Here is a 26,644-nt window from a genome sequence, read left to right on the forward strand (position 1 = left end):
GTCCTGCCTTTTTCTTTTTTTAAATCCTGTGGAGGCGTTGCCTCCTCTAAGGAACCACCCCTGAGGGTGAGAAAGACTGAGGGGGTGAGAGAGGGAAGGTGGGAGAAAGAGAGGGAGGGGGTGGGTGAGGGAAGTTCGGAGATAGAGTGGGAGGGGGTGAGAGGGGAAGATGAAGCGAGAGAGAGGGAGAAAGAGGGAGGGTGAGGTGAGGAGAGAAAAGAGAAATGGAGAGTGAGCGGAGGGAGAGAATGAGGGAAGGAGGGAGAGAGTGAGGGAGAGTAAGGAGAATGTAGCTTTTCCACAGAAAATGACCCCATTTTACTTTCTGCAATTCTTTATTGAAATAAAAAGTGCGCAAACATTTGATTATGTTATCATTCACAATGATCTACTTGCCCCAAACTAATTATTAATAGCGTTGCATAAAAACATTCAGTCAATCAGACATTGATCAATATAGTATATGTAATCTAATCATGTATCATGGGCAATGATTTATAGTAGTTAGGGTTATTTCCCCTAATGTATTTCTCCTTGTTAAAAGACAACAGTACAACATCAAAGCGGGTTCTCTCAGATCTCACATCGTAGAGATTCTAATTCAAATAAAAGAATAAATAAAATAATAATAAAAAGTGTACAAACATTTGATTATGTTATCATTCATAATGTTCTACTTGCCCCAAACATTTAAAATTGTTAATAGTGTTGCATTTAAAGTTTAAAACATTGAGTCAATCAGACATTGATCTATATATTATATTGATTGATTGATTGATTGATTGATTATGTTTATTTTCGTGTCATGCCACACAAGTAGCCCATCCCACACAGGATTACAAGATACGATATAACTACACAAAGAGTGTAGTAGATACACAATCACACTTTTGTACCGGATAAACACGCTAAATATAAATTGACATATTCCTCCTAGCCCACGCCTTTTCAATAAACTCAGCAATCCCAAAAGTTCTATATTTGAATAGCCAAGCTAACATATCCTTGTCACGCTTATAATGAACTTATTTTAGGTGATCTTTATTGAATAACCTAATTCACAAATCATGATGAAACGGCCAATACAAAATAAAATGAATTTAATTTTAGGGGGAGTATTTCTGACCTAATCTGAGAACATAGAGACCTCTTTCTCTTGGTTGTAAAGAATATAGTTTGCTGTACCAAGCACATGTTTATGTTTTTATCTTGTTTCCCTTTACTTTATAACAACATAAGAGGGACCTCGGGAGGAAAAGTAATACTTAGCGCAATGCTAACCTTAGCTTAGTTGTTTGTTTACGTTCGCTGTACAGCGCCGCGCCAATCAACTGTGACTGGCTTGCTGCAGAGCGTGAGCGTCTTGGGAATACCCAGTGAATATAATGGATATAATATGGACACATAAGACAATCAATATTCGGTATTTGTTATGGATTTATTGTACAAATTCCCTGAAAAGATGTACGTTCCAGGATGAATTGAAAAGCTCCCGTAAGGGCTGAGATGGCAGAGGACAGCTGATTTGGAACGGAACAACAGCTGTTCGCTTCCACGGGGAAAAACTAAGGAACTTCAACCTTCTTTGGCCTACTAATTAACGTTCAAAAGCTATCAAATCTTCAACTAAAGATGCATATACTATCAAAATCGGTTCCAGGGAGTACATAGGGATTATTATTAATGTTGTTTTTGATGGTGTTTTTTTCTGGAACGGGTATTCGTATATTTGCTAGGAAAAACCAACGAGTATTCAAGGCCTGAAAAATGGCATTCGGGGAAGCCCTGATGGTAATTTAACATTAAAACACCTGCGGCTTATAGTCCAGTGCGTGCGGCTTATATATGTTCACATCATTCAATTTAGCTGCTGTGGCTTATACTCCGGTGCGCCTTATGGTGCGGAAAATACGGTAGTTCTCTCAGATCTCATAGTAGAGATTCTAATTTAGGAAACAACATTAGTTGTTTTGGTTGTTTGATTATTTTATCAGCAAACAAAGTTCCTAGTCTGTTTGATTGACAGGTGACATGATCAGGGGGGCAACATCATGATCACATGGACAGAGGAATGGATAGAGAGGCTCACTAAAGGTGCAGCCAGTAGCAGAGTAGATATTAACCCTGGCTTCCACATCGTAGAAGGAGACCAGACCCTCATCATAATCAACAAACACCCCCACCTTCTGGAGCTCAGCTCTCAGAGGGACATGGACAGCAGGGTTATCCTTAAATACCAACCCATCCTTGTTTAAATTAATAGTCCAGTAACCTATCTCAGGGGTAAATATGCTCAGAAACTTTCCCTTGATGGACTCTCTTGCAACACCCAAATGCCATTGAGTCGTGTCTTTAACCTGGACCTCAAAGTAAAATCTCCCTGTGGAGAAGCTCTGCCTTGTGAAAACACATGCACATTGTGTAACCCATCTTTTAGGGTTGAATATCGTCCTCCTTGCACCTACATGATGTACTTGTTTCCCATCATCTGACAGGATGAGCTGGGGATGAGCTGTATCAGGATCCAGAGACACATCTACTTCATACTGCTGGACCCTCTTCAGTTCAGCATCATTACACAGCTTCTTCATCTCCATGTTCAGGGTCTCCTCCAGCTGATCCAGGGATTTCCTCAAGGTCCCTAGGCATGACAGAGGACGGACCTCCACCGTCGTCCAGTCCCTTGTGGGTGGAGGATCCTTCAGGAATCTGAAGGTCTGGAGGAAGTGGAAGTGGTCTTTAATGTGTGAGAGCTGCTTCACCTCTGAGCTTCTATTGGTCAGATCTTCTATTTCCTGCTCCAGTTCTTTGATGAGGTCTTCAGCCTGTTTCTCTGTGGTTTTTAGTCTCTCATTAACCATTTGGTTGAGATCATCCTGGCACTTTTCAATGCAGCGCATCAGAGCAGTGAGGATCTGCACACCATCGGCTATCTCTCTGTCTGCATCTGCTTTGCTGCGTTTAACTGTGTCTTTAATTTCCTTAATCTTTTGTTTTCTCTCCTCGATCATCTGCTGAACTGCAGGCACAATCTCCCCAAACTCGGCCAACTTCACTTCTTATTCCTCCTTTATAGGTACAACAGGATGGAACTTGTGATCTGTCTCTGTGCAGAACTGACACACAAACACTTGTTCAGTGTTGCAGAAGAGCTCCAGAAGTCGGTCATGTTTCTTACACATCCTGTCTTCCAGACGGTCCATAGGCTCGACCAGCCGATGTTTCTTCAGGACTTCGACTCTCTGATGTGGCTCCAGGTGGGTTTGGCAGTAAGAGATAAGACACACTAGGCAGGACTTCACGGCCCTCATCTGGGTCCCGGTACAGACATCACAAGGAACTTTTTCTGGTTCAACACAAGGCTGCTCTTTTACCCTTCCAAACCGACCAACCATCTCTGATAAGAGGGTATTGATCCGTAATTCAGGTCTTGTCTTGAAAGGCTCGTTGCAAACAGGACATTTGTGCCAGACTTGTTCATGCCAGTGCTTTGTAATACAGTTTTTGCAGAAGTTGTGTCCACATGGTGTGGTAACTGGGCTGCTGAACACATCCAGACAGATGGGACATGAAACGTTATCTTCAGACCAGGAAGTGTAAGCAGAGGCCATTCCTAGACACAGACGACAATGTTTATGTATTGAGCAATTCCATTATTTTCCACAACCTGAAGAGAGGTTTTAACTTATCTCAAAATTGTTCTGTTTTACTCACCTTGTTGTGGTTTCTGTCTCTCTCAGACTATTTGCCCAAAATGTGTTTTATTCCCTCTTTTAAGCGAGAACTGCTTCCATGTCGGGCGACTTTGGTTTCTGTGAAACGTTTAGTTTCCTGAACAAGACGTCCTCTCCTCTCTTCCCCTCCTCCCTCCCCTAACATCTGGCTCCTCCCCAAAGACCTGGTCCGGCCCCCACGGACACACGATTCACTGACGTTTCAAAGTTTTGGCACATTCATTTACTGTGTAGGCTTCAAATGCATTGACGTGTGTTCGGATAGGGTAAAGACAAGACACAGACCCAGAGACGATGCAAACCCAGAGACATTGTACTGATTTAATGGTGAATGCTGTAACTTTGATTAAGAGCTGTTCAAAAACAATTGACTTGAATTAACATTCCCAGAGTCTCCCTGCATGCCATGGTTAAATGTGCTAGGATGGTTTGTGATTTAATATTGAGTTAACACTTGCAGTTATGTAGAGCTTATCTCCAAGACTCTGTTGTCATTAAACATCTGCATCATGTGACTCAGGGTAGGGCAGACAAACCAGACCAACAGGTTCACTAATCTGAGACAACAATGCCAGCGTAGAGACAGCAAAACCTATAATTTGCCATGGCAGTTAACCACGGCACATTATCGCTGGTGGTGCATTATGGGTATGTGCCAGGGATAAAGTGTGTAAATCTGAAATGATGGATAACTGGTATCGTAGTTTAATAATAATAGTAGGGGTTAATAATAGGGATCATTTTAGTCCATGGATTACCTTCTATTCCTTCAAGCCAACTGAATGGGTGCAGTCTGCTGTCCCTCCTGGCTCTGTAGCCAAGCAGGTGACCAATCCCCGTATACTCACCTCATGGTGACGGTTCAGCTGAATCAAGCTACCCAGTTATTACAGAACTAGACAATTAAAGACCTTTCTACCTGTGTTGTCTGGACAGCCATTTGAAACTCATGACAACAATAACTGTACTTTCTCTTTGTTACTCTTTCACTGGAGCTGTCACACCAAATTTGTACCGCCTACGTAATCAGTTATCCGTTGCCAGGCAACAGACAACAGATTACGTAACGCCTCGTGCCCACTGCCTCCGTCCGTAGACTGATCCCCATTGACTTTGAATGGGGACGGACACACAATGCATTGTGGATCCGTGCGCTGAAGGCTCTGTCACACCAAATTTGTACCGGGGCCGAATTTGTACCGCCTACGTAATCAGTTGTCCGTTGCCAGGCAACGGACAACTGATTACGTAAAAGTTGTCCGTTGCCAGGCAGGTTTAAAAAAACATTCGCGCTCATGTTGCCAAAGACGAAATAACATAATACAGATTACGGATCGCTAGATAACACTTGTTTTAACTTTATATTTGTATTGTATTTAATTGTTTAATTGAATTTAGCTCGTAAACTGAGTGTTTAAAGTGTATGTTGTCTCGTCGTCGTCGTCGCTCGTCGTTCGACGCGATCGTCCGTTGCAGGCAACGATCGACGCGATCATCTGTTGCCAGGCAGGTTTGGGATGGATTACGTAGGCGGTACCAGGGTGCGAACTACAGGGGGGCCAGGGGGGTCTCAGCCCCCCTTAATGAGACATGAGCCCCCCTGAAAACATGATTTGTGACATTTTTGGGGGGTCTCTAAACTATTGGCAAAATACTGTTTTTTTCCCATGCATTTCCTTTTTGTTTTTGTATTGCATAATCATGGATCACGTGTAAAATGTGGCTATTTTTAATGTATGATTTGCGCATGAGGGTGATTCATCATCTTCATAAAGATAACGGCCTGCATGCAATTATTGTCCTCACCATTGAAGCGTGGGGGCACTATGACTTAAACGTCACTTAAAATCGAGTCTGTATGTGTACATGCAGGTTAAATAGAGTAACATTAACATAGGGTGACCAGATTTGAGTTTGTGAAAAAGAGGACACTTCGTCGCGGGGGGGGGGGGGGGGGGGCGAAAACATGGGTATGACGTTTTTGGAATCCCTGCCGGACGCATTTTTTAGGTCTCGAAAAGAGGACATGTCCGGGAAAAAGAGGACGTCTGGTCACCCTAATTAACACATCTCTGGACAGTATAACATTGTTTTCCAAAGAGACACATGAATGGCATTTGGTGGTAAATGGCTATACAGACAAGTTTTCGAAATTGTTTGTGGAACTAGACATCCAATCTTGTTTAATTTTAATATAATGTAATTACTGATTACTGACTATCTGATTTCATTACAATGGCAGGACCACAACATAGCCTATTTTGAAATTACCTTGGAAAAGCCCAGACTCTGTCCGGCAGGATTCTCCCCAGGGACGATGCGTTTGCTGTCACGACCATCGCGGGTTGGTGTGGATTTGGCGCATCGTTTCACTCTGACAGTGGCATGCGCGGTTGACATTGATTTAACCAATGAACCGATCCGTTCCACTTCACAATAGCACCTACGGTATTTGTTTAAGAGTGTTCTACAAGAACCACATATAAATGTTAAAAAGTCTGTCGTTTTTATAGGTCCCGTGAGCTCCTCAAGGGCCAAAGTGTATGGTGGCTTGTTATCATCGTGACAAAGAAACAAACGATGTTTGTTCTTTTTATCTATAAAATGATCTTCACATTGGCGACATACATCGTTAATTTTTTTTTGTGGCGTTTGCGGTTGGGATTGAGCCATTTCTGACAGCCTCTGAACGTCAAGAAGTTCCATTAAATATAATTTCCCCCCGGCACTATTTTGCATGGATACCGCTGCTGTTTCCCGGGCTTAGCCTTGCCCTAGCCTAGACGATTGTGATTGGTTTAAAGAAATAAAAACAGGCCCGCCCAGTTTCCCCACGGATAGACGGCTCGAGGTAGCGTGGTTCTAGACCATTCTACTTGCTGTAGTTTGGTCTGGCTTTGCGAGACTACTTAAAATACAGACATCGGAGAGCCGCCCGCTGGACCCGCGCAATTTCGTATTACAGGTTTTGCAGTCATCATGTCTTAAAGAAAACAGGGAAACCTACTCACAAATTTCGGATTTACAAAGAAATCGAAGACAAATGACTCTGAGGAGCAGCAAGAGGCGAGTTCTTCGGCAGATGCTAGCTTGGGGACAACCGACACCACCACCGCTGCGGGGACTGCTGCCGGTGAAAGCCCACCAACAGCCGACAGCTCAGAGGCCGCTGATGACGGTGACTCCATACATTGCCTGGCCAACCACTAGTGACATGTCTCTCCGCTGAAGTTTCAATGAGAGGCCCTGTAGCTCACGGAGTATGTCTTTCATGCAAGCCTGATCCATTTATATATATTAATATTATAACCTTATGACTCCAAATCAGTGGTGGATCACATGACTAAACAGGCTGATTAAGACACACCTCTTTCTATTAGCTTAGAATGGTCCTTATAATAATAAATAACAAATAAGTCAATATAAATAACGCAACCAGTCAGAATTGCCTTTTAATACTCATTTTAAGTAGAGAAACGGAAGCTGGTCTTCTCTGTGCAGTTACCGTAAAGGTCGCAGTATGGGCGTATGTCAAATGCAGGGCCCTATGATTTCCACGATAACGAAAACGCGGACGGAATCACGGAATATTCACGGACAATAAAAACGGAATCCACTGATTATTATTATTTATTTTTTATTATACAGGAAAGTATTAAAAGTAACAAAAGTTACAATTTAAAACGGGCCTGTCTCAGTAAAATAACTGATTTCAAGCAGGTTCCTGTTCTGCAGCACATATAACATGTATCACACGTCACATTTACAATATGCAGCGAAACGGAGCGGAATTCGCCATTATTTTCGTGTAATTCAGTTTCGAGGGAAAAAGGAAACAACATAGCTGACATTAACGTCACTGAATGTTTAGCAGTCACTCCCACAACAATATTAAAAACAAATCCCCGGACCACCACTCCAGCCTAGGTGGCGGGAATGCGAACAATAGGTCCCGCTCCCGCTCCTAACAAGAAGCCGAAGAAGAAGTTCAAGCGCCCGCGGCTGACTGCTGAAATGCCCAAATCTTCAAAAAAGCTTTGTAATTCGGTTCTAACCCCCAAATTCAGAGCCGAACAATATCCAAAGCACTTCTATCAATCAGGTGATCAGCTGTTTTGTAGAGTATGTCAACATGCTATCGATTGGAAACGCAAAGATACGTGCAATGACCACTTGAAGTCCAAAATCCATATAAAAAACAATGAACGCCGTAACCAGGGCACGCCCCTTCTAACCACAATTTGAGTTTATAAAAAAATAGTTATAAGCACTTTATTATTTATGTCATGTTGTTTTTATTTGAAGCACTAAAAACAGTGCAATGTTGTGATGTTTTAATAAATGCGCAGCAAAGGTTTTGCAGCGCAGCAAAGGTTTTGACGCGCAGCAAAAGTTTTGCTGCGCCGCAGTTTTGCAGCGCGGGAAGTTTCGCGGCACGGCAAGTTTTGCCCGCGGTGCTTCTGAATTCATTCACAACCATGGCCGACATTACGAGCATTGCATGTCTTTACCTGTTGTGGAAGAGGGAGAGACGTCGGAATGCCGGTCGTTGATGGGTTCATGAGACCATTCGGAAACTGGAAGGCTGGTGCTGCCTGCCACCCAACTGGGTTTTGTTTGGGGTTGTTATTCTAGCCCTTTAGCATACTCATAGTTTAGTTTAACTGTAAACACAACTACACTACAAAATGCTGATTTGTGGGTTTTTTCGAGTTACTAAATAAATGTAATGGTAGTGAACTCTAGGTCACTCCAAGGGAGTAACACTGATTGGCTGTTACGGCATGTCACTCTGTGGCAACGCCTCAGTGGCAACGCTGTTGAACGCTGATTGGCTGTCATCACGCGTTTGCTGCCGAAAAGTTGAAATATTTCAACTCGAGCAGCATTTGACGCGCCGCAAAATACGTGAACGCACCCGCCACCCGGGCACGGGCGTGCTGCGCTGCAAATCAGATTTTGCCGCGCCGCAAATCAAATTTTGCTGCCGGTTTTCTCGGCAGCAAGTGCTGCGGCAGCAAAGCAGCAACGCGTCTCTACATTCACTTTGAATGGGATCGTGCTTCGCGGCAACTTATTGCATCTTTTGGTGTGAACGCAGGGTAACCCTAACCCACTATCAGAATTTAAAAAAAGCATTCTGGCTGTCGTCTGGTAGACAGTAGTTTTCCATTGAGGGGGCGGGGCTTGATAGCAGATAAGGTTTTTACCGTCTCTGTGGTGGAGCCAGAACATTTGATTGACGTAACCTGATAACCCAGAACTGTCAGTATCAGTTAACGCGTGCAGTAGCATGTGTTTAATAGAGGGCGATTTGAGTGCATTTTTACATTCATTTTTTAAATGTTTAAAAAATGAATGTAGAATTTAATTTGAGATTTGGACCAGGATTAATCCACATCACTACTATGTAACCCTATGCACCACATTTTATCCAATCAAACAACAAAATACAAGAAAACACTTTTTGGTTACGATGACATCATATAAGGTATTTTATTTCCCTGTTATACACAGAAAACACAGGACACACACACACACACACACACACACTAACATGAGTCACCACACCAATGAGTGGACATGAAACCAACATCTCTCTCTATGGGGTCAGAACAGTCTTATTAATAATGAATGCACAGAGAAGGATTCACAAATCTATTTTATGATTTATATATAAATTAATCTCTTCTCACAAATACATTTCAATGCACACACTAATGGATATCGGTATGTATAAATCTAAAATAAATCCAACAAAATAAGTTTCAAAAACACATTTCTGATCCACAGACAAAATGTGCCTTGCTTTAAGTAAAAGTAATAAATCCATAAATATATTAATTAAAAAATTAATATATTAATTAAAAAATTAATAAAATTAAAATTTGCAATTTTCATCAAAAATGTATTTGGATGTTGTTACATTTATTTTTAAAAAACTGTTCAACTTGTATTAAAAATACGCTTTTCATTTTTTAACTTGTTTGCAATTGTGTATGAACTGTCTTGTATTTTTCTGTGGATTTTTGAGACTCTCCTGACGTGGCTGGATTCATAAATGCATATTTTTCAACAAGGAACTCTGTAGCCAATGAGATAACTCCCTCGTTTTCAGCCAATCACATGACCATATCCATTTGTGTGTGCATTGAAATGTATTTTTGAGTAGAGAGTAATTTATATATAAATCACAAAATACATCTGGAACGCCACTGTCATTGTGCCACGGGAGAGGGCTGCCCCAGCCGCGTCCACCCGGGCACCACAGCGATGCCAGTAGTGCTTGGCCGGACCAGACTGGCTCTGGCAATCCTCCTCTGTGGAAGAATTCCGGCTAGGCTGGGGGGAGAGGGTTACCTCAGCCCGCTCTACCTTGTCCAGAGCCGCCCCGACGGTCTGGGGCCTGGTGAGGAGGACATGCTGCCGCAGACGCTCCGGCGAAAGTCCCCGCAGAAACGTGTGGAGGGCTAGGCCCTCCTGTACGGCCGCGGGGTAGTCCGGGGATCCACGTCGGGCGCACAACAGGACGTCGGCAGCATAAACCCCCAGGGTCTCACGTTGAGTTGGTGTAGGGCGGACATTAAAAGATATTGACTCAACAGTTTTTTTTCCATTTTTATTGAAATCAGAAATGTGTTTTTACATTTGATTGTCATGATTCTGATATAAACTAATAGCAATGTTTGAATGATTATGATATACACATTAATCCTCAAAACATGTTCGACTTAACTGCAACCATTAACAATTGTATAGCAGTAAACATTTAAAAAACCTGAGAAGACAGACAATGAAGAATATAATGTTATCTAATAATTTACAACGGGTTGTAATTTATAATATTGAGGGTTCATTTCCTACTGAATTTCTCTGAGAAAATGTCAGCAGTACAACATTAATCCAGATCTCTCAGATCTCATGGTAGATTAACATCAGTTGTTTTGGTGGTTTGTTCGATCAAACAAAAGTCCTAGTCTGGTTGATTGACAGCATGACAGGTGAGATGATCAGGGGGACGGAGTTTATGCCTTGATAATTAAAGTGACCTGGGTAGAGGAATGGATAGAGAGGCTCAGTAAATGTGCAGCCAGTAACAGAGTAGATGAACCCTGGCTTCCACATCATAGAGGGAGACCACACCCTCATCATAATCAACAAACACCCCCACCTTCTGGAGCTCAGCTCTCAGAGGGAGACGGACAGCAGGGTTATTATTAAATAACAACTCATCCTTGTTGAAGTAAAGAGTCCAGTAACCCATCTCAGGGGTCCCTATGATCTGACATTTTCTGTCAATGGACTCTCTGGCCACTCCTATACACCATGCAGTCTTGTCTTTAACCTGGACCTCAAAGTAAAATCTCCCTGAGAGAAACTTTGCCTTGTGAGAAGATATGTATGCTGTGTAAATCTCTTTGGGTTGTCTGGGAGTTTCTTCACTACACCTCCATCATGTACTTGTTTCCCATCCTCAGACAGGATGAGCTTGGGATGAGCTGTATCAGGATCCAGAGTCACATCTACTTCATTCGCTGGACCCTCTTCAGTTCAGCATCATGCAGCTTCTTTATCTCCATGTTCAGAGTCTCCTCCAGCTGATCCAGGGATCTCCTCAAGGTCCCTACGTATGACGGAGGACGGACCTCCACCGTCGTCCAGTCCCTGGTGTGTGGAGGATCCTTCAGGGATCTGAAGGCCTGGAGGAAGTGGAGGGGGTCTTTAGTGTCTGAGAGCTGCTTCACCTCTAATCTTCTATTGGTCAGATCTTCTATTTCCTGCTCCAGCTCTTTGATGAGGTCTTCAGCTTGTTTCTCTGTGGTTTTCAGTTTCTCTTTAACTGTTTGGTTGAAATCATCCTGGCACTTTTTAACGCGACGCATCAAAGCAGTGAGGACCTGCACACCATCGGCTATCTCTTTCTTTGCATCTTTCTTGCTCAATTCTACGGTGTCTTTTATCTCCTTAATCTTTAGTTTTCTCTCCTGGATCATCTGCGGAACTTCAGCCTCTATCTTCCCCAGCTGGGCCATCTTCACTTCATATACCTCCTTTAGAGGTACAACAGGATGGGACCTGTGGTCACCCTCTGTGCAGAACTGACACACACACACCTGTTCAGTCTTGCAGAAGAGCTCCAGTAGTTGATTGTGTTTCTTACACATCCTGTCTTCCAGACGGTCCATTGGCTCGACCAGCCGATGTCTCTTCAGGGATGCAACTCTCTGATGTGGCTCAAGGTGGGTTTGGCAGTAAGAGGTGAAACACACAAGGCAGGACTTCACGGCCTTCAGCTGGGTCCCAGTACAAACGTCACAGGGAACTTCTCCTGGTTCAACACATCGCTGCTTTTTGCTTCGTACTGGATTTGGAAACTGAGCAGCTATCCCTGATAAGAGGATATTGACCTGTAGATCAGGTCTAGTGTGGAAAATCTTGTTGCAAACTGGACATTTGTACAGAACTTGTCCATCCCAGAACTTATTAATACAGGTTCTGCAGAAGTTGTGTCCACATGGTGTGGAAACTGGGCTGCTGAACACACCCAGACAGATTGAACATGAAAAGTTCTCTTCAGACCAGGAACGTTTAACAGAGGCCATCCTAAACACAGAAGACAAGGTTTAAGTATAGCAATTCAATTATATTTCTATTCCATTACAGAATTATTCCCTCAAAGTTGTGCTGTTGTACTCACCTTGTTGTTGTTTCTGTCTGTTAGATTATTGGTTCCAAAATGCGTTTGCCAACTGCCTGCACGTCGTTGGCTTGGTTTCTATGAACCTTAAGTTTCGTTTCCTGAACAATACGTCCTCTCCTCTCTTTCCCTAACACCTGGCTCATCCCCTAAAACTTGGCCCCGCCCCCAGGGGTAAACAGTTCAGTGACGTTTACATTTTCACAGTGTGACTTACTGTGTAGGCTACTTCCAATGCCCTGATGCTTGTTCAAATACGTTCAAATACGTTCAATCTTTTAAAGAGACAACACAGGCTGAGAGCCGGTGCAAAATCAGAGACATTGTGGTGATTTAATGGTGATTTGTCACTTTAACTGTGAATAAGAGTAATACTATAACAATTTACTTCAATTTACCTTTCCAGAGTCTGGTATTTTTCTCTTTGGTTTTCATTAGAACAATCCTCTCCCTGCGTGCCGAGGTTAAAAGTGCTCTTATGGTTTGTGATTTAATATTGAGTTAACACTGGTAGTTACACAAGGCTCATCTCCCAGACTCTCCCCTCATAAAACAGCTGCATCATGTGACTAAGGGTAGGGCAGACGAACCAGACCAACAAGTTCTCTATTCAGAGACAACACAGTCAATGCCAGCGAAGAGACCGCAAAACAAACCTAAAATATTTGCATGTTGTGGTTAGCTTTTACGTGCCGGGGACAAACGGTGTGTAAATCTGAAGAGACGAACAATTGGTATCGTAGTTTAGTTCTAGTTGTTATTTAGGGTTATCAAGGTGTGCATTGATTATCTGAGAATTATTTTACATTAATCCATTAATAGTTTTATGCAATTCAGTCCATGGATTTCCTTCTATTCCTTCAAGTCAACTGGATGGGTGGAGTCTGCTTTCCTTCCTGGCTCCGTAGCCAAGCAGGTGACTGATTAATCAAACACTCACCTTATGGTGACGGATCAGCTGAATCACGCTACAGTTATTACAGAACTAGACAATTAAAGACCTTTCTACCTGTGTTATCTGGACAGCAATATGAAACTCATGACAACAATAACTGGAGCCTCTCTTTGTTACTCTATCCCTGTAGCCATTAGTTTGGTTCAAAATAATGAGAAATGCTCCAGGGTCTAAAGAAACCCATCCAAAGCCATCCACCCACGACTTAGTCTAGCAGAATCATTTTTATTCCTTTTTAAACCAATTAAGCCTGCAGAGAACAAAGGAGAGGATAAGATTGACATTGTAGACAATAGGGTTGCAGTAACTAAGTTACTTGCAATCAAGTTGCAAAGGAAAACCAAACACACTGTTGGAGCTGGACCTAACCCTAACCCTAACCCATAATCAGAATGTAAAACATGCCATCTGGCTGACGTCTGGTAGACAATATTTTTCCTTTGAGGGGCGGGGCTTGATTGCAGATCAGGTTTTTATCGTCTCTGGGGTGGAGCCAGAACATTTGATTGACATAACCTGATTACCCAGAACTCCCAGTATCATATGAAGGTACAATTTTAGCATAAGTCTTTTGCACCTGTAACTGCAGAATTTGAATGCGTACACTAAAGTCACAGTAAATTTGAACTCGTATATATTTATTTTGCGAGTACTCTATAAAGTCACAAATGTGTAACAGTACATTTGAAGTCGTAAATATTTTTTCTACCCTTGTAAACACAAAATAGGGTCCACAAGTACGCAAATCTGTTATACAGGTGCACAAATCCTTTTGCTACAATCATTGCAGCGCAGTTGGTGCAAAACACATTTGCACTACCGTATGGAAGCATATATGTAGCAAAATTCAAATGGCAATGCAATTTGCAATTACATTATGCAATTGACAATTCATTATGCAATTTTATAATATAATTTGTAAATACGTTATTCAAAGTGTATTTTAATATGCAAAGGGTCAATGCAATCCTCAAATAAATGTGCAAAAGTTTTAACAATAAAAATAGAATAACATTTTGTCAAATTCTTTGAGTTCCTTTATTCAAATTGAAAAGCTATAGCGTCCCCGCGATTGCAATCCACTTTGCCACGCTCCGTGTGTTGCGATATTCAAATTACATATCAATCCGCAAAACGCTTTGCCAAAAGATTTGGCAAAACGTTTTCCAAAACGTAATCCAAAACGTTTTCCAAAAAGTCAATATGCAAAGTGGCAAACGTATAAGCCAATCAGCTTCTGGGCGGGAACTACGTTTCTTGCTCGTAATTTCCTTGTTCACGTTAGTGCTGTCAGTTAAACGCGTTATTAACGACGTTAAGGCAAAACAATTTTAACGGCGTTAATTTTTTTATCGCGCGAAAAAAGAAGAAGCAGTAGCCTGACTGCTTTGTTCAAGGCAGTATGTTTGTATGTTCATCGTTTAATTGCACTATAGGCATTTTTTTTGTATCGTCCTGTTTTGATCAGTATGCCAATGTTGTTATCAATAAAAAAACATTTGCACAAGGCAAGCCGATGCACTTCTCCATGTTGAGAAGAGCATTAAAATGAGAACAATTAATGGGACAAAGAAATCAAGGGATATTATTTGATAGATTTGGGGGAATTCACATGAACTATAGTCATTTCATTTAACATAATGTAGGATACCGACCTCCGTTCAGTAGGACGCCCTCTTCCCTTCTCCAGAAAGGAACATATACCCACCGCAGAGTATGCTGTGATCTTTATAGGTCCATGGCTGGCACGCGGTGGGTCCCAGTGAAATTAAAGAAATGCGTCCCTTCCGGCGACTTTCATTGGATTAGGAAATTATTGGCAGAACTTTTTTGTCCTGCCCACGGACGCTCTGGCATCTACGGATACGAATACTTTTGCTACACATTTACCACCTAGACGTGTTGCAAAACTACCTGCAAAAAACCCCACAGCTGAGACTTGCAGGAGCAGATTCGAGCAGTTATAACGATGGACTTGTGCTCGCTCATTAAAATGCTGAATCAACATAGCGTTCTTTATCATTTTATTTGTGAGGAAATTTTTCACAGATGTGCAACTTCTGATGCATTAGTCCAAATTTGGCTTTATGAATGCACACATTTTGGGCATATTCTGAGATTATGAAACACGGGTGTGCGAATGTGCTTTGCACCAACTGCACTGCAATGACTGTAGTAATAAGATTTGTGCACCTGTAACACAGATTCGCGTACGCGTAGACCCTATCTTGTGTTTACAATGGTAGAAAAAATATTTACGACTTCAAATGTACTGTTACACATTTGTGACTTTAGAGTACACATGCAAAATAAATATATACGACTTCAAATTTACTGTGACTTTAGTGTACGCATTCAAATTCTGTAGTTACAGGTGCCAAAGACTTTTGCTACAATAATACCTTCAGTTAACACGTGTGTTAGTATGTGATTATTAGAAGGTGATTTGAGTGCATATTTACATATGCTTTTTCAAATGTTATGCATTTAATTTGAGATTTGAACCAGGAAGAATCCACAGCATTACTATATAACCCACTGCATCACCTTTCATCAAACAAACAAAAAACAAGAAAACACTTTTTGGTTAGGATGGCTGCATGATGTCATCATACAAGGTATTTTATTTCCCTGTTATACACACAAACACAGGAAAGACACACTCACCCACTAACAGGGGTTCCCACACCAACAACTCAGCATGAAACAAATGCACTACAATGCACTATTTCCTCATAAAAGGTGACTATATTTTCCCTTATGGGTTAATTTACTGCCAGCAACAACAAGCAAAAGGAAGGGGTGATAGCTAGGCGGAGGAGGTTTTACTCCTTTAAACGGGCAGTAACAAACCAAAACGAATTTAAGTATGTTTCAGTCTTCATGAGCATTTGTTTACATTAAAGTAACAAGGCCGAGCACTGAGCTTTGCATCTGTTGACCCGTGAGGTTGACAAGCTTACAGGTAATCAAATTCTTAAACAGAGCCATAAGGTTCAACAATATTAAAGTTATTTAAATGCCAGTCGGCAAACAGTGATTATACAAATACGAAGAACTCGTAGGCAACAGAAAGAGAGGAGAGGAACGGGGGATACAAAATGGAGGTAGAAGAAGAGAGGAGGAAGATAAATTAATGCAGTATCTAATTATCGAGGAGAGAGAGCAAGTGGAGAATGTTTTGGGGCAATCGTTGCAGTTCAAATATCTATGTAAATGTCGACCAAAGAAAACACATTTATGCATATATAATATTGTGTTGAGCAGTAGGGGAAGGATGAGACGGGAGCCCAGGTTTAGCATTTGATTGCCGTTCCGTGCCCCATACACCACACGACAACGGAACTGCCCTTATTAACACCAGCAATTATCCATGAAACAAAGCGCACCTAACAAACAAATATAAAACTCACAATAACAGTGGCGACAACAATGCACATAACACAACAACGGAACAACACACAATTACACACCAACAACGAACAACCCAAACCCGCCCCCATCCGACGTCTGGCCCGTCGACGGCCACGCCGGCGGCTGGGACGAGGATGGATGGCACGCGGCCCCCTCCAACCGCAGTCTTCGACGGGACCCAGCTGCCAACACTGCGACGGTTCGAGACCCCGCGGCCTCGGCTCTCGGACCCGGTGCTCGTCCTGCCTGGACTAGAACCCCACTGTCGTTGTGCCACGGGAGAGGGCTGCCCCAGCCGCGTCCACCCGGGCACCTGGAAGGCTTCCGGCTAAGCTGGGGGGAGAGGGTTACCTCAGCCCGCTCTGCCTCGTCCAGAGCCGCCCCGACGGTCTGGGGCCTGGTGAGGAGGACATGCTGCCGCAGACGCTCCGGCGCAAGTCCCCGCAGAAACGTGTGGAGGGCTAGACCCTCCTGTATGGCAGCGGGGTAGTCCAGGTATTCACGTCGGGCGCACAACAGGACGGCGGCAGCATAAACCCCCAGGCTCTGGGGGTTTATGCTGCCGCCGCCGTGAGTTGGTGCAGGGCGGACATTAAAAGTCATTGACTCAACAGCTTATTTTCCATTTTTATTGAAATCAGAAATATGTTCTTCATTTGATTGTGTTTTCATTCATGATTCCGATATAAACTAATAGTAATGTTTGGATGATTATGATTACACATTAATCCTCAAAACATGTTCTACTTAACTGCAACCATTATCAATTGTATAGCAGTAAACCTTTAAAAAACCTGAGAAAACAGACAATGAAGAAAATAATGTTATCTAATAATTGACAACGGGTTATAATTTATAATATTGAGGGTTAATTTCCTACTGTATTTCTCCTTGAGAAAATGTCAGCAGTACAACATTAATCCAGATCTCTCGGATCTCACATGGTACATTAACATCAGTTGTTTTGGTGGTTTGTTCGATCAAACAAAAGTCCTAGTCTGGTTGATTGACAGGTGAGATGATCAGGGGGACAGAGTTTATACCTTGATAATTAAAGAGACCTGGGTAGAGGAATGGATAGAGAGGCTCACTAAAGGTGCAACCCGTAGCAGAGTAGATATGAACCCTGGCTTCCACATCATAGAAGGAGACCACACCCTCGTCATAATCTACAAACACCCCCACCTTCTGGAGCTGAGCTCTCAGAGGGAGACGGACAGCAGGGTTATTATTAAATAACAACTCATCCTTGTTCAAGTATAGAGTCCAGTAACCCGTCTCAGGGGTCACTATGATCTGACATTTTCTGTCTATGGACTCTCTGGCGACTCCTATACGCCATGCAGTCTTGTCTTTAACCTGGACCTCAAAGTAAAATCTCCCTGAGGAGAAGTTTTGCCTCGTGAGAATATATATATGCTGTGTAAATCTCTTAGGGTTGTCTAGGAGTTTCTTCACTGAACCTCCATCATGGACTTGTTTCCCATCCTCAGACAGAATGAGCTTGGGATGAGCTGTATCAGGATCCAGAGTCACATCTACTTCATACTGCTGGACTCTCTTCAGTTCAGCAGCATCACATAGCTTCTTACTTTCTATGTTCAGTGTCTCCTCCAGCTGATCCAGGGATCTCCTCAAGGTCCCTACGTATGACGGAGGACGGACCTCCACCGTCATCCAGTCCCTGGTGGTTGGAGGATCCTTCAGGGATCTGAAGGCCAGGAGGAAGTGTAGGGGGTCTTTAGTGTGTGAGAGTGGCTTCACCTCTAAGCTCCTATTGGTCAGATCTTCTATTTCCTGCTCCAGCTCTTTGATGAGGTCTTCAGCTTGTTTCTCTGTGGTTTTCAGTTTCTCTTTAACTGTTTGCTTGAAATCATCACTGCACTTTTCAATGCGACGCCTCAAATCAATGAGGACCTTCACACCATCTGCTATCTCTCTGTTTGCATCTTTCGTGCTCAATTCTACGGTGTCTTTTATCTCCTTAATCTTTAGTTTTCTCTCCTGGATCATCTGCAGAACTTCAGCCTCTATCTTCCCCAGCTTGGCCAACTTCACTTTATACACCTCCTTTAGAGGTACATGAGGATGGGACCTGTGGTCACCCTCTGTGCAGAACTGACACACACACTCCTGTTCAGTCTTGCAGAAGAGCTCCAGTAGTTGATTGTGTTTCTTACACATCCTGTCTTCCAGACGGTTCATAGGTTCGACCAGCCGATGTTTCTTCAGTTGTGCAACTCTCTGATGTGGCTCAAGGTGGGTTTGGCAGAAAGAGGTGAAACAAACTAGGCAGGACTTCACGGCCTTCAGCTGGGACCCAGTACAGACATCACAGGGAACTTCTCCTGGTTCGACACATCGCTGCTTTTTGATTGTTACAGGCTTTGTAAACTCAGCAGCCATCCCAGATAAGAGGATATTGACCTGTAGATCCGGTCTAGGGTGGAAAATCTTGTTGCAAATTGGACATTTGTAACGAACTTTTCCATCCCAGAACTTATTAATACAGGTACTGCAGAAGTTGTGTCCACATGGTGTGGAAACTGGGCTGCTGAACAGACCCAGACAGATGGAACATGAAAAGTCCTCTTCAGACCAGGAACGTTTAACAGAGGCCATCCTAGACACAGACGACAGTAAGTATAGCAATTCAATTATATTTCTATTCCATTACAGAATTATTCCCTCAAAGTTGTGCTGTTGTACTCACCTTGTTGTTGTTTCTGACTGTCAGACTATTGGTTCCAAAATGCGTTTGCCGACTGCCTGCACGTCGTTGGCTTGGTTTCCATGAACCTTAAGTTTCGTTTCCTGAACAATACGTCCTCTCCTCTCTTTCCCTAACACCTGGCTCATCCCCTAATACCTGGCCCCGCCCCCAGGGGTAAACAGTTCACTGACGTTTACATTTTCACAGTGTGACTTACTGTGTAGGCTACTTCTAATGCCCTGATGCTTGTCCAAATATGTTCAAATACGTTCAATATTTCAAAGAGATAACACAGACCGAGAGCCGGTGCAAAATCAGAGACATTGTGGTGATTTAATGGTGATTTGTCACTGTAACTGTGAATAAGAGTAATACTATAACAATTGACTTGAATTTACTTTTCCAGAGGCTGGTATTTTTCTCTTTGGTTTTCATTAGAACAACCCTCTCCCTGCGTGCCCAGGTTATATGTGCTCTTATGGTTTGTCATTTAATATTGAGTTGACACTGGTAGTTACACAAGGCTCATCTCCCATACTCTGACCTCATAAAACAGCTGCATCATGTGACTAAGGGTAGGGCAGGCAAACCAGACCAACAAGTTCTCTATTCAGAGACAACACAGTCAATGCCAGCGAAGAGACAGCAAAACAAACCTAAAATATTTGCGTGTTATGGTTAGCTTTTACGTGCCAGGGACAAACAGTGTGTAAATCTGAAGAGATGGACAACTGGTATCGTAGTTTAGTTCTAATTGTTATTTAGGGTTATCAAGGTGTGCATTGATTATCTGAGAATTATTTTACATTAATCCATTAATAGTTTTATGCAATTCAGTCCATGTATTTCCTTCTATTCCTTCAAGCCAACTGAATGGCTGGAGTCTGCTTTCCCTCCTGGCTCCGTAAGCCTAGCAGGTGACCGATTAACCAAACACTCACCTTATGGTGACGGTTCAGCTGAATCACGCGGCTACAGAGTTATTACAGAACTAGACAATTAAATACCTATCTACCTGTGTTATCTGGACTGCAATATGAAACTCATGACAACAATAACTGGAGCCTCTCTTTGTTACTCTATCACTGTAGCCATTAGTTTGGTTCAAAATTATGAGAAATGCTCCAGGGTCTAAAGAAACCCATCCAAACCCATCCACCCACAACTTAGTCTAGCAGAATCATTTTATTCCTTTTTAAACCAATTAAGCCTGCAGAGAACAAAGGAGAGAACAAGGTTGACATTATAGACAATAGGGTTGCAGTAACTAAGTTACTTGCAATCAAGTTGTAAAGGAAAACCAAACACAGTGTTGGAGCTGGACCTAACCCTAACCCTAACCCATTATCAGAATGTAAAACATGCAATCTGGCTGACGTCTGGTAGACGGTATTTTTCCATTGAGGGGCAGGGCTTGGTTGCAGATCAGGTTTTTATCGTCTCTGGGGTGGAGCCAGAACATTTGATTGACATAACCTGATTACCCAGAACTCCCAGCATCAGTTAACACATGTGGTAGTATGTGATTATTAGAAGGGGATTTGAGTGCATACACACTCACCCACTAACAGGGGTACCCATACCAACAACTCAGCAGGAAACCAATGTGTGTCAGTCAGTTAGTCAGGTCAGGCTCTCTCTCTCTCTCTCTCTCTCTCTCTCTCTCTCTCTCTCTCTCTCTCTCTCTCTCTCTCTCTCTCTCTCTCTCTCTCTCTCTCTCTCTCTCTCTCTCTCTCTCTCTCTCTCTCTCTCTCTCTCTCTCTCTCTCTCTCTCTCTCTCTCTCTCTCTCTCTCTCTCTCTCTCTCTCATTAGAGTGTAACCCTAATGCGTCATGGTATATAGTGACAATGACAACTCATGCTCAAGATTTGACAGAGTGAACGCTATTTAATTACCAACACCGGTGCTGGGGGGGGAAAGGGCAGCTACAAGATGGCGGCTAGGAAAACGTTCAGTTCCTACAATGCACTAGTTCCTCATAAAAGGTGACTGTATTTTCCCTTATGGCTTAATTTACTGCCAGCAACAACAAGCGAAAGGAAGGGGTGTTACTTCCCAGCTCTATGGAGGTGCTCATTAGCGTTGCTGCTAGCATCCTGATAGACAGGCGGAGGTTTCGCTCCTTTAAACGGGCAGTAACAAACCAAAACGAATTTAAGTATATTTCAGTCGTCATGAGCATTTGTTTATGTTACGGGTCCCAGGATTGGGTGCCACGGCAACAATAAAGAAATCTGTAATGTACAGAAAATGGTGAGAAACAATGAAGACACGACTGCTCAGTTCGTCATCCAAGTTGCGTCACTATTCAAATTCACAAATAAAATACAAACATTTCTCTGAGTGTCTCTTGTTCAGTCTTCAACTGTTTAAGTACATCAAATATTAACTACATCATACATCCTATTCTAATTCACATTCATGTTATAGCTCGTGCACATTCAATATTCTCCATTAGTCCACTTGACTCTACTTGAGCAACGTACTAATTTACATTCACCTGTTTAAGTGAGTTAAAGCATTAATAATAATATAGTGCAATAAACAGCATTAATCCACTGTACTTGAATGCAACATGTTGTTGGCAATCCTTCTCGATTCACACACACTTAAATAACACATAAGTATTACTCAGAGAAAGCTAAACGTTTTCAATACAAAGTTAACCAAGTTGTGACTGGATGTAACAGTAACATTTTTATCTTTAACCAGTATGCATTAATATAAACATTCTTTCAAACTTGTATATCTGTAACCATGAACCTTTAACATTTATTCATATTCCCATTTGAACTGTAGTGTAAAGGAGACCACAAATAAAACTAACACTGTGCAAAGTGCTGACAAAAACCCTTACATTTCGCGGAATGCCCGCAAGGCAATACACAGGGTGAACAATAAACCCATAATCGGCGGGAACTGCCGTTTCGCGCCTTCCGGTATTTACCCCTGCCATTGTACTCAACGGCGGTATTTTAAAGTCTCTTAAGTTCGCTAAAAACACAACAAAACATGACCCGAACTTCTTTAACAGTTATACATATAAAGCAAGGCTTTAGAAGGTTGACATTTTATAGTTTGAACCAACTACTGACCTGTAATGTACAGAAAATGGTGAGAAACAATGAAGACACGACTGCTCAGTTCGTCATCCAAGTTGCGTCTGAGGACGCGGGAGGAAGTGCTCCCGTCTGACGACAACCCACAGTGCATTCAGGATTAGGACTGATATATGTCGGTTTCAGCCTAATCAATTGTGTTTTAATGTCTTTAGCATTCATATAATTGCAGTCTATTTTTTTCGTAGGCTACTCTGCTGTTGTCCTTGATGGGGATATATTTTAACCCTTTTTAACACAATTTTCCTGCGACATTCCTGCGTCTCCCCCTCCTACGGAGCCCATTTCAGCACCGTGTCAGTAGACAGTTACAATCCTACGACGTCGTGAGTGCAGCGAATGCGCGTTCACGTTAAGAGGAGTTTCGGGAAACGCTCCAAAGAAATTATCGATGGATCGCAAGATCCATCGGGAGAATGATCGTACGAGCGAAGATCCATCGTTATCGGGAAACGGGGCCCTGATATGGGTAACAGTTCATCACAGCATTCTCTGCTGGACGGCACACCCTCAACCCTAGCCCAGCTGATTAACCAGCAAATCTATAAGAAGGATCATCAAAATGGAATACAGCTGGCATGAGTTGGCAATCACAATATCCTCAACTGCCTCAACTTCAACAGCCCCATCCCAATCAGCCTGAACAATGGCAACACCAACAACCTCCGTGCCAGTATAATCACGGGTCATATAAAGGTAGATGGGGAAGAAGACGAGGTTCATCACCACGTCAACCTGCAACCTGCTACGAATGTGGTAAAAAGGGCCATTACTGGAACTAATGCCATCAACAACCTCCGTACCAGTATCCTGGCTGGCTGGTCACATCAAGGGGGAGGCGGAAGAAGACAAGAGTCATGGCAAGACCAATCACCATGTCAACCTGTCACATGCTACGGCTTTGGCCAAAGGGGCCATTACATAAACTGATGCCCAAACCAATAGGACTGCCTGGAGACTAACAGGCTTATGATAGCAATGTTGTCTGGTAACCAATTGCAAGAACCCATGCTCCCTTGAATAATCAACAGCAAGAAACTATCTTTCATGGTAGACACAGGAGCTTTAAACGGTTAAAGCAGCTGTGAAACATAACGACGAAGCAGTCCAAGGCGGCGCCAACCTGACGCGTGGCGACTGGGTCGCTGAAAGTACGAGGGAAAACAGTGTGGGTCCACCAGCCCACTGCACGCCAGCACCAGAACCACAACGTTCCCAGACAGAAATCACACCTACAGGAAATTGCAGCTTCAGAGGACCCTCCTCCCACCAATGTTTCACCGACCCTGGTTTCCGATCCAGAGTCACCCCATTAACACCATTATAGCTAAGTATAACACAAATATACCCAACAATGACTTGGAATCACTTTTCTTTTCTTTGTAAGATTTGCTGATGCAATTCAGATGTCATTTATATTTCCCAACCCTGATGCTCTGCCCATTTTGTATGATTACTCACAGGACAGTGACCAAGAGGACGACGTGGATGCGGATCACAGCGGATCCCTCCTAACAGAGCCACCGAGTGAAGTCCATGGAGCGCGGGGGGTTCACCTCTAGGGTGTGCTCAGTCGTGGTCATGGTGAAGCAAAGAGAACTCCGAGGCCATTTAGAGGAGGTGATCCAGCAACCAGGATGCCCGCCACCAATCAAATAATCAATATTTGTCAAATGCCTTGCATTTTTGTACATTAAGTTCTGTCATTGACATTTGCTGTCTTATAGCAATTTATGTGCATTTTGTTTACATTCCGTTATGTGAGTCTTTCAGCCTCAAAGAGGGGAATGATGAAAAATGTTTTAGTCTTTGCTATTTCTGATGACATGTTTCAAGCTAACAACAGTTATGAATGATTTCATAAAACCAAATAAGGTTTTACGAGTTTGTAGATAAGTTAAAGACTACAAACATGGCCACTTACCTGGGTAATTTAGAACATGTAGGCGTGGCTTATTTACCATTCCGCCCTCACCCAACATAAACGGTTTGTTTACCTGTGTTCATGAACCACCTCAGAACGCAAGCTTGTTTACCTGGGGTCTCTGTTAGAAGGATTAAATTAGTTTTTCATCAGCTTGCACATCGGGGAGAGTTCCTACAGCAGCGTAGCACCAATTATCATGGACAATAAACACCAAAGCAATGGTAAAGAAAGCACAGCAGTGGTTATACATTCTCCGCACCCTCAAGAAAACCAATCTCTCACAACAGCAGGTCCTTCTATCGCTCCTCCATTGAGAGTGAGCTCACCTACTTCATCCTGTCGTGGTATGGTAGCAGGTCTACTGCAGACAGGAAGTCACTGCAGAGGACTATAACAACCGCCCAAAACATCAACCAACAGCTACCTACCATGGACACCATCTTCAACTCCCGATGCTTGCAGAAAACACACAACATTCTGAAAGACTTATTCCACTGCCAATTATCTGTTTGAACTGCTGCCCTCAGGGAAACATTACGGGCCAATTGCTCTGTCAGTTAGCATTGCTGCGCTTTAAAACCGTACTCCTTAAAACTGAGGTTTTGGAGTTTAACACGCAGCTGCGCACAAGGTTGAACGTGATTGCTGTGTAACGACTCGTACAGGATCAGCTGATTCCCAGCTGAATCGGTTTAAACTGCTTGGAAACCGGAAGTACTCTAACTTCTAGTATACTCCACCATGCATGCAGTCTTAACTTAATTTTGTGCTATAATTACCGACAAAAAATTAATGGGAATGTAAAGTGAACTTTAATATCATAAAACTATAATAAATAAAAACGCTAATAATGTTGACATATATTATGAAATAGTCTAGGCTACTTTTTGTGGAAATCTGAGTCTGGAATCTGCCCTCACCTACGTCAATCAATTACTTGTCATTGCTAACCATTTTAGTTAAGCATTGACCTTTTTATGTTTCGGTGAATGGTACGATCCTCTGTGTGTTCATTTATTTTTTTTACAGACAAATAATCTGTTCTTTGTAGAGTTTTAGTTGGGCACTTTAAGCAACTCCTATATTGTAGCCTGTATTGTACTGAAGGCCTATCTGGTGTAATAAGTGTAAATGTATCATACTGTTGGGCAAAATAACCTGCTGAGCACATATAAATATAGCTAACTCCCACCCTAGCTTGAGGAGCACAACACATGGCAGTCACGTTACAATATAGTCAACTTTTAACACATAACACAAACATGATAATATATAGTCAGGTCAAGGCCGGAGCTGAAGGCCCCATCTCCCAGGCAGGCAGATGGTGGACACTCAGACAATGCACCAGTATCATCTCCAGAACGGGAGAGCCACATTAATTTATCACACAGGAGACATTTTGAGAGCTCTTCCCCGTTAGGAGGAACCAAGAGATACCTCTGCCCACACCAGGGGCCTGAGAGCCACATTAAATTATCACACACGAGACATTTCAGGGGGGCACTCCCCGTTTTAATTTATCACACCGGAGACACAAGGAACTCTCCCCTGTTACGAAGCTCTCTCAGGGCCTGGGAGCCAAAACACACAGAACCACACACACCTAAAACGCACACACCTCACCAAGAGGAAGATACAGCATAAGAGTGTGTCACACAGAGACTCTTCACCTTCTTCTGAAGCAGACCTTCCACGGAGGCGAAGCTCTGGACGAACCATCAGCGCTGATTAGGGACTTAGACATATTCGATTTCTCACGCTTTATGACTCTGTATAACCGTTGCCACTTTACTTAATAAATCCAAGGTCCTCGTGCCGACAGACTTTATTACCTCTCCGTCTCATTTCATCTGGTCCAGTAACTAGACAGACCGTTTTTCCCTTCAATACCTATTAATAATAATTCATAAAACTAATTGTGTGTGTTGGTTATGATGGAGCCTTGTTTCATCCTGCAAACTGGTTTAGTCTCCTCTAAAACCACGTCAGTGTCGAGATTAGACTAACACGCACAAAATTTGCCTCTAGTGTCTAATGTGAATTTCTCTGAAGACACAGCAATTGAGATCAAGGTAAAACGCAG

At 42.8% G+C, this 26,644-nt stretch overlaps 3 protein-coding genes across 5 annotated transcripts; all 3 read right to left on the reverse strand.

Annotated features, from left to right (window-relative positions):
• Window positions 1–321: 321 nt before the first annotated feature.
• Window positions 322–4,671, reverse strand: LOC130380306 (E3 ubiquitin-protein ligase TRIM39-like). 2 transcript variants are annotated; one of them, XM_056587476.1, is made up of 2 exons: window positions 4,654–4,671; window positions 322–3,613 (listed from the first exon to the last, which is right to left on the reverse strand). In XM_056587476.1, the coding sequence occupies exon 2, from the start codon at window positions 3,009–3,011 to the stop codon at window positions 2,007–2,009; it is 1,005 nt and encodes a 334-aa protein (XP_056443451.1). In that variant the 5' UTR covers window positions 3,012–3,613; window positions 4,654–4,671; the 3' UTR covers window positions 322–2,006. The 2 variants fall into 2 exon arrangements, with proteins under 2 accessions (XP_056443451.1, XP_056443450.1); XM_056587475.1 differs by lacking the exon at window positions 4,654–4,671 and adding an exon at window positions 3,715–3,850.
• A 5,500-nt stretch (window positions 4,672–10,171) lies between these two features.
• LOC130380304 (E3 ubiquitin-protein ligase TRIM47-like) lies at window positions 10,172–12,873 on the reverse strand. 2 transcript variants are annotated; one of them, XM_056587471.1, is made up of 2 exons: window positions 12,831–12,873; window positions 10,172–12,587 (listed from the first exon to the last, which is right to left on the reverse strand). In XM_056587471.1, exon 2 carries the CDS (start codon window positions 12,335–12,337, stop codon window positions 11,258–11,260), a length of 1,080 nt encoding a protein of 359 aa, XP_056443446.1. In that variant the 5' UTR covers window positions 12,338–12,587; window positions 12,831–12,873; the 3' UTR covers window positions 10,172–11,257. The 2 variants fall into 2 exon arrangements, with proteins under 2 accessions (XP_056443446.1, XP_056443447.1); XM_056587472.1 differs by lacking the exon at window positions 12,831–12,873 and having other exon boundaries at window positions 10,172–12,338; window positions 12,433–12,676.
• A 4,558-nt stretch (window positions 12,874–17,431) lies between these two features.
• Window positions 17,432–20,798, reverse strand: LOC130380298 (E3 ubiquitin-protein ligase TRIM39-like). The gene is made up of 2 exons (XM_056587464.1): window positions 19,515–20,798; window positions 17,432–19,424 (listed from the first exon to the last, which is right to left on the reverse strand). The coding sequence occupies exon 2, from the start codon at window positions 19,421–19,423 to the stop codon at window positions 17,795–17,797; it is 1,629 nt and encodes a 542-aa protein (XP_056443439.1). The 5' UTR covers window position 19,424; window positions 19,515–20,798; the 3' UTR covers window positions 17,432–17,794.
• Window positions 20,799–26,644: the final 5,846 nt, after the last annotated feature.

This window comes from Gadus chalcogrammus, chromosome 4 (genome assembly GCF_026213295.1).
Source record: "Gadus chalcogrammus isolate NIFS_2021 chromosome 4, NIFS_Gcha_1.0, whole genome shotgun sequence".
Classification (NCBI taxonomy): Eukaryota; Metazoa; Chordata; class Actinopteri; order Gadiformes; family Gadidae; genus Gadus; species Gadus chalcogrammus.